Consider the following 15,941-nt stretch of genomic DNA (forward strand, 5'->3'; position numbering starts at 1 on the left):
TTAATCAGTGAGTAACAGTGACAGTAATTGTCTTCTGTCTGTTAAATCAACATGAAATGTTTCCTTACAAAAACACGTTGGACTCATTCTTATTCTAGTCCACCAGCACTGCACAAAAAAAAAAAAACCCTATTCCCAGCACCACTCCCGCCCCTCTCTCCCTCTCTCTAGTGCAGAGCTCAGCGCGCATGCGCAGCCTCCCCTGAAAACCACATGCGTCTCCCCGCTCTGCTCTCTCCGGTGCCAAGGCGGAGAGAGATGCGCACACCGAGGACGCCGCCGCCGCAGCACAGCACCAAAAATGCGCACCGCTCCGAGCCGAGCCCGGCTGTAGCTTCACCTCCACACACCCGCCGACACAATGGGTCACAGGGAATATGGCTAACTTTGACACACTTTGCATGTCACGCGTTGTCCGGAGTGCAGCACTGCCGCCGAGCGGAACAATAACACAGAGACTTGGGGGTGCTGGGGGTGGGTGGGAGGGGGGGGACCCTGATTGCAGTCATTTCTATCCCGGCTCCTCTCCCACTTTGCTTCTGAGATGATCACGGAGCTGGTGTGCACCGCCGTGGCCGTGGGTCTCTATCTGAACACGCTGGACGCGGATTTCTGCTACGATGACAGGTAACAACATCACCGCCATCCGCTGCTCCACTTGTCATCCGCTCGCGCTGCCTCCGCGCGGAGGAGGGGGGGGCGCTGCGCCCGCCCGCATGTTTGCTTTTGTCCGGAGCCTGTAATAAATCACCGCGTATTCATCGGCTCTAGTTGAAGCCCGCGAGTAGCGTTTTCTATTATGTTGCATGTTTTCTTTTAGAAACGCGGTTGACCCAGAGAGAGCGCGCATCACGTGGTGCGCGTCCAGCAGTAACGATAAGTTCAACACGTTGTGAAGTGAGTTCGGATGAAGCCGGTGACGAATCGGCGCCCCGAGGGAGTTCAAGCTCGTCCAAAACCGCCAGTTTTCATTTCGCAAACAGCTGAATAAACATGTCAACACTCTAGCGCTGTGAGGAGGAGAGAGGCATGCTGGGGGAAAACTGACCTGATGGACAGTGATGATGAGGGGAAGGAAAATCATCAGAAGAAACTTAACTATTATATATAAAAAAAGCTTAATCTGAGGGGGGCAAGATGATAAAAGAGGAAAACATAAATGATGTTCTTCTTTGATAGTAAGAATACGTTTATGGCATTTGTCTTAAAATGATGAATCCATCATTACAATAGTCGCCGATTATTTTCCTGTCCAGCAACTGATCGTCTCAGCTGTTAAACATGTATTTTTACACTAAATAATGTTTGTTTCCTGATTTTTCTCTTCTACATTCCATACTTTCATCTCTCCGTTACTCTGGATGATAAGGAGTCACTAATACTCGACTACTGCATGCTGTGTTTCCCATCCGCTGTTACATGTGTGCCTGCCGGACATCTGTGCCTGTGAGAGTAATCTCCCTCCATGAGAAAGTTCAGCACCACAGCTGGTCCCCTTTTTAAAAAGGAGGAACTGGACAGGTAGTTCTTCACTGAACACACTGTATATGGGCATAAAGGGGGTTTTGGCTCCCGAAGCTAATATGAATTAATCTTCCGCTATCAAGTATTAAATCACAAGGTGAACTACTAATATGAAAGGTATGCGGTGGATTTGTCTGCGGATTCAAAGAACGATCAGCGCACGGGTCGCCTCCCTCATTCGTCAGTGGGTTTTGCTGTCTGCTAAGCATCTCCAGACACCCCTCAAAGGTCAGAGATCGCCCCACTTTACTTTTCAGCACCATCGGTGACCCCTGTGTGTCTCGTACGTGAGCAAGACGGAGTGCGTGAGGAGGAGGAGGAGGAGGAGGAGGAGGAGGAGAGGCAGTGGAGAAACAGGGTGGCGGTAGATATTGAGCTCGGCATGCCGTCTCCAGTTCCATCACACCTCGACAAGCATCCCCGCAGAAGCGCCCAGCGGGGTCATTCATCCATCAGCCTCGTCTGCGACCGCGACACCACAAGGTTGTCGCAAAAAAAAAAAAAAAAAAAAAAAAAGGCCCCTTGGTGACAGATTACCCGCGGCGGTGCCCTGGCGGCTCGTACTCCATCCCCTCCAGTGAAAGTTCAGTGTCCACCGACGCCGCGTATCCATCAACGTCACCGCGGTAATTTACACTCTTGGGGGACGCACTCTGCCGTTTTGGCTCAGCAAGCCTCAGACGGAGGAGGTTGAATACCAATCAGAGGTCTGACCTTCCCTGGTCGTTCATCAAACGCCATCCTCTCTCTCCGGGGGTCAAGAGTCGCGTGCTCCCGCTCTCTCCCCCCTCTGGGATTAGAGGAGAGTTATGTGTAATAACGGATTGAAGTGGAGGTGCGTTGTGCTAATCATTCTGATCTGCAGCAGTCTAAAAAAAGATTGTCTCGCAAATTTCTCCATTTGTCTCTTTGTGCTGCCTCGCTATCTGACCTTTCACCCCCGTAATCAAATTCTCATCACCTGTGGCGGTCGGTTCTTAGCCTCCAAGACGAGATGGCGGAGCAGATCATTCTAAAGCGCTCCCAAACTCGTGGGGATGTTCTGTCCCCGGTCTGCTTTTTCAATCATGTCAAGTGTTTTTCCTGGGCACCGCTCAGGGCTCAGCCGAGCGCTCCTTTTTGGCCGCCGGCGCTCCCGATGAAAAGCCCCGGCGTGTGAAAGGACTACGTTTTTAACGGGAGCCGGGAGACGAGGCCCATTTTTTGATTCGGGGGGAAATAATCAAGACGTGACCTGCTGGTTTTAAGTTTCTCAGGTTTAAATGTGAATGTTTTATTATTTAAAAAAAAACAGGCTCTGTTGATTGATTGCTTGAGAGTTGTATTTATAGATTGGAAAATATATTTACCATAAAGCCCCCCGGACTCTCCTTTGAATACTCATCATCGAGGCTTTAGACAGGTTAACAAATGAGACTCCCTGTGACGCTGACATTTCAGTGATATTGGTTTTTAACAACGCCTTTTTTTGACAAATCGGCCCAGTAATGGTTGTCTTTATGAGGGAGGCTTGGATATTATTGGCGAGAGGGACATTGTGAGATGAAATGCATCGCAAGTGGGCTTTCAGCATTCAGATGCATGTATCCCAAAAAGGTCTGTGACCCCAATCACATCACAGCCCGTCTCTCTACAAAATGCATTACGGTCCCTCGGGGGATTTGTAGTGAAAACATCTTCCCTCTTTGTCTCAAGAGCAAAATCATCTCAGGGATTTCATTGCTGGAACATTCCTTCTTTTAGAAATTCTCTTTCTTTCTCCACTTGAAATATCCTCACAGTTCAAAGTGAAAATATTTAAGAACAATTAAATATGCCACACAAATGACGCATAGCAGAGCGACTGGAGAGAAGCGCCACAATGAAGACAGACGATCACAGAGGCGGTCGGTTGCAAACATCTGTTCCTTTTCGACTTCGGTTTCTGAGGTTAACCGATAAACGCATCAGTATGGGATCGTCTTTTTAAGAATCGCTCTTTCATCTCAGTTCAAACCTTAGTGCTAAGAGTTTAAGTGCTAATGATTCGCTGATGTTATTGGTGCGCACATTGTTTCATCCCCCGGATCACTGATAAATATTAATCAAGAGCATGAAACAAAAAAAGGTTTCACGTCTTTCTTTTTGTGCGCGTGTGTGTGTGTGTGTGTGTGTGTGTGTGAGTGAGCTCAGTCAATAAGCAGCATTGTTGTGTGAGGAATGTCCATGTGCTTGTATCAACCGAGATAAGAGGAGCGGTAAATTCAGTTTCAAGCAGGAGGCCAGTTTTCATTACACTGTTGTTTCTTTGCTTCTGACTTGAGATTTATTGTAGGCTACCATTGTTGTGCTATGACCAGTGTTGTAAGATTATAACTCATTGAAGAAGTAATTTTATTACCCAGCTCAGGTAAAGCTGCCCTTCCACAACTCGAAAGCCCAAAACACCCACATCTCCTGTATATTAGGAGTGTAACAACTCAGAAACCACAGAACCAAAAATGATGACTTCAGAAGCGGTAGACTATCTAAAGTCCTTTTAAATTGGTAAAAAAAAACAAGCAGCAGCCACAAGCCAGCCAGACAGGTTATCTCAGAAGGGAACACAAGGGAATCTGGGCCGGTATAAGACAGAGTGGATGATGAGGTTCATAAGGAGCAGGTGTGTAGTGGGTGGGGGAGCCAGGTGAGGGGGATGAGCTGATTGCAGGGCAGATGAGGGTAGTTAGTGATAGTCTATCAAAACCACCTTTTCTATACTCGGGTGTGAATTAAAAAAAAATCTAATTTAATTAAGAAATTTGAGGTAGAATGTGCTGGTCATTGTCACTTTAGACGATATAATTGTGTGTCACAGTGCCTCGATATACAATTTAATCTCAATATGGTTGAAAGGAGATGAATTATCCCATTGAATTATCATAAAGATACATAAAGATCTCCCAATCCCTATTCTAAACTGTGTTTGGATCACGGTTGTCACGTTAAATTTGTAGGCCCATCAAACAGTTGCATGTGTATGTTTGATGGTGTTCCATCAGAAGGACCCGCCTCCTGATGTTCATTACTTAATACTCTAAATCGTTATCTCTTACGGGCTGGCGCTCCCAAGGTCCTCTGCTGCGGTAAAGGTTGCCAGGAATTTTCGTGCCTCGAGTGGAATAATTATCTAAAACATGTGCCCCAGTTGTGTAGCTGCTGTTCAAAGTTACAGCGTGCGCTCGGAGCAGATAAATATTGAGGGAAGATGTGGGCTAACGAAAACGAGTGAGAAAACCTCTCTGACTGCGCCGGAAGTAACACGGTCGAGGTGAAAAGGCTCGTCTGTCGGGAGGGAATTTTCACTGTCAGCGTTTCAGGGACGAGCAACGCCGCCTACAGCGAATGAAAGCGAACAATGTGGCGAGTGGAACCGATGAAAAACGCGGTAATCTGAGACGGTTTTGAGGCTTTTATCCACATTTGCGGACTTGCGTTAAGTGTTTTTGAGGAGAAAAACAGGCAAACCTCTTGAAACGTGTGGTTTGGTGGTGAGGGGAAATAGATTTTGCAATCTTATGAACTTATCCAACGTATTTCAGCATTAACATTACTTTGCTCATGAGTCGCCCCCTCAGATTCAGTGGTGGAGGGATTGAGCTATTAGTCAAACAATAGGAAGGCGGGAGCAAAGAGTCTCATTCTGATTACTAACAGATTTAAGTCACGAAAGCACTTAGTGGTCGACTGTGCAGATGCTGCGGCTTCAAAACTGTTTTAAAGCCACAAATGAAGGCTTGAACACAATATGTTGAACAGGGTGAATCATAATTTCTCTTTGGGTTTTGGGCAAAGAAATGGCAGAGCATGAGGATGAAATATTTAAACCTATCTTGTTTGCTGGGATATGCGCCAGCTTTTTGCAATCCTGAAAGGGAGAAAAACAGTCTTCTGGTGAACAAAAAGAGCTTGCATGGCTTGTTCTTCATAATGAAAGGGGAGGAAGGCATGCACACGGCGGATTCGGTTTTATGAGAGACATTTATGAAAAGTTGCCAGCCGAGGGTCAGAGTTGAGTAACTTCCGAGTACCCTTGAGCTGCGCAAGGTTCCTCGGAGTAATATTGTGTTCTTAATTGTTAAAAGGGCATTTTTTTTATAACCTTCTACTTAAATACAACAAATTTTAATACTCGATACCACCCTCGCCTCTCGAACCACAGCTCCGACTTGGAGAAGAGATTGGGTGGGTTTATTTTTAGGTCGCCCCTCCCCCCACCGGGTGCCAAGCGACGCCAGGCGAGGCTGCTGCTCACCCTTGGCTGCCCCAAGTGTTTCGCGGGCCGCAGTCGACCCGCCCGTCTGCCAAGACGCTGGCCAAACCTCAGTCCCACCAGCCGTACACACCATATGTGGTAACCAAAAACAGTGGTCTCCAGGGACAACAAGGGCTCACAAGTTCGCCACCGCCTCGCAAGGTATACACGCCAAAGCCACAGATTTGTCATGTAACCTCCGTGCTAGATTTTGGAGGAAGGAACCACAAACCGTAGATAACGGGATGAAAACACAGTGTCACAAGTTCCTTATCTGGCCCGGCGCATTGGGCGTCCGTCATGCTCTTCACTAACCGAGAGCCTTCATAACTGTTCCGCAGCAAACGGTTTCAATTTCTACCTCAGCGCACTCAACTGGCTTTGTAAGCAAAGCTCCTTTCTGCGGCGTTAGATTACCCTTGAAGGTTGGCATCCACTCTCTCTCTTTAAACTACAAGGTGGACCTCTGAAGTGACTTACAGCAGTTGTGGCGAAATACAAAACCCAACCCGAGCTGGGGATCACACGAATCGCAAGCGCTTACCCTTACTACCTTTTTGTAATCAATAGCCATTGAGTATCGCCTTTCAGTGACGGGGGAGGTTTTTTTGTCTGCCTCCCAGAACAGCTGTCAGGACAGAAAATCAAACATGGGGTTTTCTTATTCCGCTGCACTTGATGAAGCGCTCACATTTCAGATCTGACTGTTTAAAGCCCTGCAGAGTGAAGTCAGACTTTCATCAGCCAGTGACATTAAGAATCTGAAGAGGTCTGTAGGTGCACATGGAGCGGTTTGTCTTTCTCATGTCGGCCTTTCCTTACTGATGGTGAAGCTGTCAGTCGTCGATGGTGTAAACGATATCAGGATGATGGAACCGCTGTCGCCACATTTGCTGGTTTTCCGACCCAGTTGGGTTAGTTTTTATTTAATTGGGCGGGTGGTTTTGGGCGGGCTACTCATGTACCGCTTTCCTCCACTTTCCACAAAACGTTAAGACATTTTTCCCCAATAAATCGTCCCCTCCACTCACCCCTGTAGTGGGATTGTGGTATGAGAGAAAGACTGAGGCTCAGCTCGACACCAAATGACTGATGACCTTAAAAAAAAAAGAAAAAGTAAATTCAGTGTATTACAACTAAATGGAAATGTTATGTCGTGTTCTAATTATTTTTCTGGCATAGATTTTATGATGAAATACTAATAAAAGCTTACATCTGTCTTCATAAAGCGTTACGTTAAACTGAACATTGAATGTTTGTCTTCAAGACTGGTTTTGGGTTGAGAACAAAATCACCAGGAATGTGATCTAAAATGGTTAAAACATATTTCATTGAAACTCAACTTACAACTGATTAAACAGGACCGAAAAATGATAGGACAGATGCAATTTGAAAAAATGCAATTTGTTGTTGATTTGTTAGTTTCTCCCTGTTTCCCAACTTCATGCTAAGCTAAGCTAACCACCTGCTGGTTGTGGCTTTATGTGGACCTTACAGACATGACAGTGATAACTGTCGGGTGGAATAAATAAATAGAAAAAATCAAAAAAGAATAAAAAAAATACCAGTTCCTTGAATCTTCCTCACACATACCGTAGTCAGCATTTAGCAAATAAAGGCCCCAATGCAAAATCCAGCCTTTTGGACTCGTCACACTTTGGAAAACACATAAACTGTGCACATAATGACTGCTTGATGTGTTTTTGTTTAGCAAAACACCTTTTGCATGACAAACACCTAGAATATGATGAGGAAGAAATTGTGTGTGAACTCCCATTCATCTCAGCGTGGGATCCTGACCGCCGCGCTGGGCCTTAATTATAATTTAAGTACCAGTAGCTTCACAAAAAAAACCGATTCATTAGCTTGGCAACCCCGGTACTGAACCCTAACCGAGCACTGCACACGCCCGTTCCGGTTTCACGCATGGCCACTCCGGCTCACTCTTGTAAAACACACTAATATGCATAAGGATTTCTGGGTCAGAACGGGGCCAACGGTGTGTGGGGGTAAAACCGGCTTGTGCTTCTCACCTCGTAAAAACCTGAGAGGGGGGGAGGGGGGAGGGAGAGAGTTGATGTGAAGGCTTGAGGGATTTAAGATTCAGGAGAGATCAGATAACAGCCCTGGTACCTTTGACTCAAGGGCACCGTTATGGCGTTTGGCGTGGAGATGTAGGAATGAAGTGATTATGCAGGAAGCTCCGTCGCTCAAGTGCGCTACAGTTGGTGTTTGTTTGCCTCCGACGACATCGGAGACTTCCTGAAGGCAAAAACCCATAGTAGGTCATGAAAGGGTTCTGGGATTATAGATGGATCTGCTGTAATATATCTCTAAATGTAGGATGGTATCTTCCAAAAAAGAATTTCTTTCTCATTCTATTCACACTTTCTGGACGTATCTTTTGTACGAGGGGAAGTTTGTATTTCATGAGCATCCACATGATTTATTTTGCGGCAGGAGATAGCCTTTCTCCGTTTCCTGTTTCCTCCTGATAAGAGCCTAAAAGCGCAGAACCTCGCCAGATAAGACAGATAGAGGAAGTGTCTGTGCCGCTGAGAGGTTTTCTCTTTGTGTCACGACAGATGGCTATTTAGAGGAGCGATGACACGACTCGTGTTAGCGATGATTATAGGTAGTTGGAAATAGATTTGTGCTCAATTTTTTCTTTTTGGGGAATCTGAATGGCTTTGATGCTAAACTGCTCACAGTTGGAATTATAATGGTAGCTTCCCGCCTCTTCATGTGGCCACAGATTTTTGGTTTGGTGGCTCAGCAGCTAATTATTCTCCGTTTAGAACCCTAACGCGCGCCATCCTTCAAATGATCTGTCCTCCCTCATTATCCAGGCAGGAACGGGAAGCATTTTAGCCCATCTTCCCATCCTGATGTACTGCCCATTTAAGCATTGCTCAATAATCCGCTCACTTATCTCACAGAGGGGGGAAGCGGAGCTCCTCATTCCTGCACAGTTAGTCCCAGTAGCTGGTTTCTCAGGTACTCCGGGAGCTTTCTGGAGATAAGGCCAATCGCTGTTTAAGTAAACACGATGCCCCTGACTGTGAGAAACCCACGGTGAGAGTCATCTTTGATAAAGGGGAGAAATCTGCATTTGAAAATGGCTGTTTTCCTGCCTCAGTCAGCCCAGAGATAACCCAGCCATTCATTCATTCATATTCATGGATCAATGGCTGTGGGACGGGGCTGGTTGTTGTGCTTTCATGATCAGCTAGCTGCAATTTATTTTTGATGTTTCGGCTCCCGGCACCACTCCAGTTTCATCCCCGTCACAGTTTACCCTTTCAATTTATTATTATTTTTATCATTTAATCTGGTGGATTTTTTACTGAAGGTCACTGAATTATGCATGTCTGGCTTCGGATGAGAACACGGCCGGTTCTTATGAGCCCGGTGTTGCATTTTCCTTTTCATTTTGAGATTGGTTGACCCGTGTCCTTCTTTATTATGTGAACATCTGACGGCGCCATCCTGATGTAGATTGGTATCTCTGCTCTGTAGCCATGGCAATCAGACAAATCAGGAGGTCACCACTGAATGCGATGGTGCCGGCTCATCCAGCCTGGTGCCTTTCATAAAAAAAATCCACAAAGACATTTCACCCCAAGGCTTGCTCATTACCGTGATACCACATCCAGTCAATCCATTACCGAGGTGGCTGAACATTACGATTTAATCTACAGTCTGTGGCCTCACTATTCGTTTTCCCTGCTATGACCAGCAGCATAACTACTGATAGCGTTATCAGAGAGACAAACCACGTGACGTCCCAGCAGACAGGAAAGATGCATGCCGAGACGCATGCTACCTTTTCTAATATGGAGAGACGGCCTGATAGTGTGGCAATACATCCGTTGAAGGGAAATTCCGGGAAAAGGTTGACATTTGGGAGAAATGTTCTGTTTTATCCTCATAGATTAACACCACTCTCATGTCTTGCGAAATATGAAGCCACTGCCGCTAGCTAACTTAGCTTAGCACAAAGACTGGACGATGGTGAAACTGCTACTAGCCCATCTAATGGTCATCAAGATCAGATCAGATCTGGCTTGGACAAAAATAATAATGGAAAAGCATCAATTCCCTGTTTGTGTTTTTCCACTTTTTGTATGGATTATATGTATGGATGTCCCGCTCTTTCCGGCCAATGCTAAGCTAAGCTAACTGGCTGTTAAATCTTTGTTTCAACATAACCCAAGTCCCTTTTGTTAACTGGTGGAGGAAGTGTTCTTTCCATCAGGGCTCTCTATAGCTGAGAATAATACATTAAAGAACAAAAGGAACAACTTGGCTTCAATCACTCGTAACCCAGTCGTCCGTAGAAAAGCCATGACGTTGTAGCATGACATCATGTCTGCTTGTCCCTCCAGTCCATCTCAGAGGGGAATATGGTGCTTTTATGATGTTACACGATGCGTTTTATGGATTCATAATGGAGTTTCCTGCAGCATTTTAAACAAAGCCATATATTTTGGAACCCCTGCTGATAGTTTGACAAACTTAGATTATATAAAACCTCCTGCAGGGAATTACATCTGACAGATTTTTTATTAATACACTGGACTTGGTCTCATAATTTATACGCTAGGATTATTTGCACTTTGCTTTAAGTTAAAGTAACTTTGAATTGCTTTAGCCAACGTTTGCTTTGTCCTAAGCTCAGGGTCAAATGGATGGGGTTCGACTTCATTGGTTCCAATGTGAGAGTCGAGTTCAGGCAAATGGTTTCGTTGTACCAGCCGTGTTCAACAGATCACAGATCAGAATGTGAAAAGATCGTAGATAATTAGCACAGATCCTTGAAAAGAAGACAGATTTGGTTTGGGCTGGCCCCCGTGGTACCCCTCTATAGCTACAGTTCCTCTCCGGCTAATGCTGGAATGTGACAACTGGTCACGGCAGAAGAAAGGAGGGCCTATTCCGGATTGGATACAGTTCTGTGCGGCCTGTTAGTGCGGCATACTTGGCCATTACAAACGCTGCATGTGAATCCTGACCACTTGAAGCCGTTGGAGCGGAAAGAAGCTTTGCTGCTCCTGAGTGCAACACTGAAGGCTGTTTTCTACTTCAACTTCACACCCAACATAAAGACATAAATCCTCTACATTCTCAAAATAGCTGATTTAAAGCGGCGGAGTATTAAAGTATTTTTTTTTTCCTAATCAGACACAGAAGGCTTTCATGCAGAAACAGAATGTCGCTTTGTTTCTCTAGCTGCTCCCTTCTTGGCAGCGCTGCAACATCCAGATCCTCCACCGGCTCCGTGATTTGTCATCAGCAATTAAAGTTGTCCTCATTATAATCTCCTCAGCAGATCAAAAATGATCCAGTTCCTCAAAGGGACGCCGAACGGAACGGACGCGTGCCACTAAATAAGGACTCTTCATATTCACATTTGACGAGCCTTCAGTAAAAGTACTGTTTAGTTAGTGGTGTAATATTTATTCTGGTGTGCTACTTTTATAGCAGAACAAGTATCAGGGGAACACAAAAAGTTCAGCACTTCCAAGTTTTCGGGACCTGATACCAATAGTTTTGGTGCAGAGTGGAGAAAAGCAACCCAGCTAGGCGGTGCCAAAGTCTGTCATGCTGTTGTTCCCAGTGAATAAAGTGGGGCCCGCAACACTCCGGAGGGGGTATAGGTGGGTATCGTTGATGCAGTGTGTCCACATCTGGTGCTCCACAAGTGTGGGAGTAAATTGGAACACGTGCGCATGCAAATTATACGGCCGGACTGATACGAAAAGTGAGCAGAGAACATCGGCTGTCCTTTCTGAGCCGTGACCCGCCAGGCTCCATCAACATTCACCTATTCCCCGTTGAGAAAAATCAATTCCAGGCAGCGTATTTGTCCTCGGTGTTAATGCCTCCCCCCATTTGAATTCAAGTGTGAAAGTAGGGGTTTCCATAATGATGAGAGTAGGTGGCTGGGGGTGCCTGTTTTTATAGGTTACTGTGCCAACAGCAGCAGCTTCTCTGGAACTAGGCCAGTGGAATTGATTGTAGAGGCAGAAGGTGAGATGCATTAAAGAGGTAAGGGAAATGGGAATAAGGGAATAGGAGGTGCACCTGGTTTGAAAAAAAAAATACATGATCACATGCTGGTGATAGTGAGGTACAGTAGTCATGCTGCAGGAGGTTATAGTGACCTCTGGAGAATATTTGGACTGGTGAAATGAATGAATGAGAAGTAGTATAAAATGAGTTTGAATTCATTCAAATGCATGTAGCCTGACCCCAAACTGTCTGAAACAACTCGAACAGTAATAATTAGTGTCATCTAGGTTATTTCAGTCTCCAAATTTCCGAGAAGGAAATCCTAAAAAAAAGTAATATCCAAGACATTTTATAGGGAAATTACAGGTGTAATTCTGGCATACTTTATTTTAATAATTCCATTTTAAATGATTTCCCTCCCTATTCAAATATGAGTGGGAATTTTTAATCAAAAGTAGCCTCCCTCTTGTTCATTTTTGCATTTTATAGTTAGATAGTCCCCAGCAAAATAGCATCATTTTGCATAAATTCCTGTGGAAGCAGAAATGTCGTATCGGCGGCAGAAACGACTCGAACAGTAATAATTAGTGTCATCTAGGTTATTTCAGTCTCCAAATTTCCGAGAAGGAAATCCCAAAAAAAGTAATATCCAAGACATTTTATAGGGAAACTACAGGTGTAATTCTGGCATACTTTATTTTAATAATTCCATTTTAAATGATTTCCCCCCCTATTCAAATATGAGTGGCGATTTTTAATCAAAAGTAGCATCCCTCTTGCTCATTTTTGCATGTTATAGTTAGATAGTCAAATCAAATTAGGTCCCCAGCAAAATAGCATAATTTTGCATAAATTCCTGTGGATGCAGAAATGTCGTATCGGCGGCAGCGTCGTCTGTCTGGCATTTTTTTTAAATCATATCATCAGCGCACACACAGCTGTGATTGATGCATTGTTTGGCACGGTCGGAAAAACAGCACTCAATTCGCTTTTAATCAAGCATCACATTTATCACCGTGGATGCAGGCGACTCGGGGAGGCCGCCCTAATTACCCGTCCGCACTCAGACACCGTAATCAACTGTCGGGAGCCGTACTCGATGCAGCATTTGGACAGGCTGCTCGTTTTGTTTTCTTGCAACGTGTCTTTTTGGTTGGATCCCAGCTGTGGGACGGATGAATGGAGGGTGTTGAAGTTGGCCACTGTTTTACTGATAAGACCTAGATGTGTCGGAAAGCCGAGGGTTTTTAGAAACCCTATAAAACTCAGCGTCCAGTGCTCCTGGATATTGGCTCATTTAAATGCGAATGTGGTTGGGCGCGGTACAACGCTGTAGGCATATGGCGTATTTATTGGGTGAGGGGGTTTTAAAAATACCTATGAATGTCACATTAAGAAGTCCTATCTTAATGTGTGAGGGAGAACACAAAACCGTAAATGAGAGGCTTTTTTCCGAAGGCGTTCCCGGTGGTCTTCGGGGTGTTCGTGGAGGTGTGAAACTGAGATTTTACTGTCTCAAGCGTTCCAATTCTATCGCATTCGCACATATTGCTGCTTAGTTAGAGTGCAAATCCTCCAGCGGCACGTCTGCTTGGGAGCTTGCTTCAACAAGCTGCTTTTTCTGAAAGGAAAAACAGTCACTAAGAGTTCTTGCACATCTGTATGTTCATTGCATAAAAACTCGATTAATTCCGGAGCTCTTTTTGAGGCGTGCATTTTGACCCCTCGATTCCCAACCCGGTCTTTCCTTTTGTTGGTCTGATATGTTTATGCCCCAGGGAGAGAGCATTAGTTTTATTAGCCATTGATTTCCCATAGCCTTCCCCCTGATGCGGGCCGAGGATTCATCACAGCCTTTTTATTGACACCATCAGTCAGGGGACGCTGCGGTGGGATCGGCCTCCATTTCAGCTGAGGTGGCAGCGGTGGCATTGTCGTTAGATCGCCTCTGTTTTGTGCAAGCGGCTAATGGGAAGTAATGAATCAATCACTTAGAGGGAGATAAAGGCTGCGATCGATGTGCTGAAAAATAGATGAAGGAGTCGTTGCGCTCGATGATTGGGTTCATAGTGTTTTAAGAAATGTCTATGGAAGATCAACTCTGTTTGCACACATGAAGGTTTTAAACCGATTCTAATATCAGTTGATCAGACGCAATATGAAATTGCTCATCGTGAAAATAAGAGTTAATGAAACTAGAGGCTGGAAGCGGTTAGCTTAGCTTAACATAAAGACTGGTAGCATGGGGAAAGGATTTCTCGGCGAAAAGTTAACTTTTTGTGCTTTTTTTTTTGTTTGTTTACGGATTTAACATGTTAATTAGTGAGCTTAGAGTTGTTGTTGTTGGGCTTATTTGTGAACTTTGGACAGAGCTAGGGTAGCTGTTTGCCACTGTTTTTTAGCCATTTTAAGCCGAAAGCTAATCGCCTCCTTGCTCAAGCTTTAAGAGAGTGGTATCGATCTTCTAATCATCTTCGGCAAGTAAACAAATAAGTAAGTGTATTTCCCCAAATTTCTAGCTTTTACTTTCAACGTCCAGTGTGTACGATTTAGCGGCATCTAGCGATGAGGTTGCAGACAACCAACCCCTCCCTGTCCAAGCGTGTCTGAGAATTACAGTGGCCTTTATGTACAAACATGGAGGTGTATAACATTTTTCTTGAATCAGCAGTGGACTTCTTTTAGATGTACCAACTCTATTTGAAGCAGTCATGATATTAGGAAGTTCAGGGATGTGGGTCACCAATCATTACACATTCAGCACTGTGCGTCACCACTCTCCATTTACCGATTGGCCCCGGCTTCCAGCTGGCTCTCAGCCGATTGCTTTTCAAACTAATATCCCGACGACAGAGCTTGCGAGGGAGACCATGTTTGAAACTCACTTACGGAACATTAGCGCGGGCATTAATATGATGTATTTATCAATCAGAATATGTTTTCAAGTCACGGTCTGTTTAACGCAAGTGGAGTACAATGACTTGACCCTGGCCTATTTGGAGTCGCTCGCTCTGCTAATCAGGAAACCGGCTTCACGGGGGGATATGAAAGCGAGTCCTTGGCCTGACAGAAGAGAGGCGGCCAGCTTCCTGACGCTCAGCTCCGACTGTTTCAGCCTCTTTGAAGCCGGGAACCCCCGGAAGAAATCTGTTTGTCCTGATTGGCTGCTCCGAACAGACTGAGGATGTAGAGGAGACTTTATCTCAATCAGTTAAGAGTCGACTGTTCAGCTCGGCTTGATGATGACACTAACACAGCTGGACTTCAGTGATGAGGAGGAACAAGCCAGAAGTGCGTCATTTAAATTCATCAATACTTAGTTGGCCAAATATTGAAATGTATTTTGCCCGTGGGTCTGTGAGCAACAAATGAAATGCAAATATTAATCTTTGCTTAGCTGCAGCTGATTAGAAAACAAATACGCCTTCATCTATGACGACTGCTTTGTGTATTTTGCTGTGCTTTCATGCTACTCTCTACGGGAGGAGTTGAAATAAGTTATTTAACTGGCTTTTTCATTCCAACAAACTTGCTGGCTGGTTATTCTGCACCCTTGGGAAAATGCCGGAAAATGGGAGCTGCAGGATGGGCTATTTTTAATCGATGACAAGATAGATCCAGTGAACTATGCAGGAGACAAAAAAATGTAGGTTGCTTCCTGAATACTAAATAAGTTGCATCCTCTGTGTCTCAGGCTATATATATATATATATATATATATATATATATAAAATATGTTCTTGCAAGGTTTTTCCCTCTTCAGTGCCCATCTATGTTGAACACCACCCAACAGCAGCACATTTAAAATGATGGAAAGAAACAAATAATTGCATCTGAGCCGGGCATAAAATCTGTCAAATTTTGGTCATGAGCACCAAGAAACAGGAAGAACCCTCTGCAAGACTGAGTGTAAATCTTTCCCAGCTAGGCCACTGAGTTTTTATGAATGCTATCTGGACATTTATGCATTTTTCCCTCTCCTCCCATATTTGTGCCAGTCTGGCGTGGGACTGAGTGTGGGAAAACAGCGGTGCCACTTCTGCTTTGGGGGGGTATTGTTCTGCCAGTGGTACGATGTTTGAACACACCCTTAATGCTCACTTCCTGACGCCTTTTTCAGCCTACAGAT

The 15,941-nt window shown here is 44.9% G+C and overlaps 1 protein-coding gene across 1 annotated transcript in view; it reads left to right on the forward strand.

The window, feature by feature from the left end:
* Positions 1-481: 481 nt before the first annotated feature.
* Positions 482-15,941, forward strand: part of tmtc2a (transmembrane O-mannosyltransferase targeting cadherins 2a) — a 46,140-nt gene continuing 30,680 nt past the window's right edge. The window contains exon 1 of the mRNA XM_084038698.1: positions 482-627. Coding sequence (XP_083894824.1) covers positions 545-627 — 83 coding nt within the window. The 5' untranslated portion in view covers positions 482-544. The remainder of the gene's footprint in view (positions 628-15,941) is intronic.

Source organism: Eutrigla gurnardus (genome assembly GCF_963514095.1).
Source record: "Eutrigla gurnardus genome assembly, chromosome: 21".
In the NCBI taxonomy this organism is placed as follows: domain Eukaryota; kingdom Metazoa; phylum Chordata; class Actinopteri; order Perciformes; family Triglidae; genus Eutrigla; species Eutrigla gurnardus.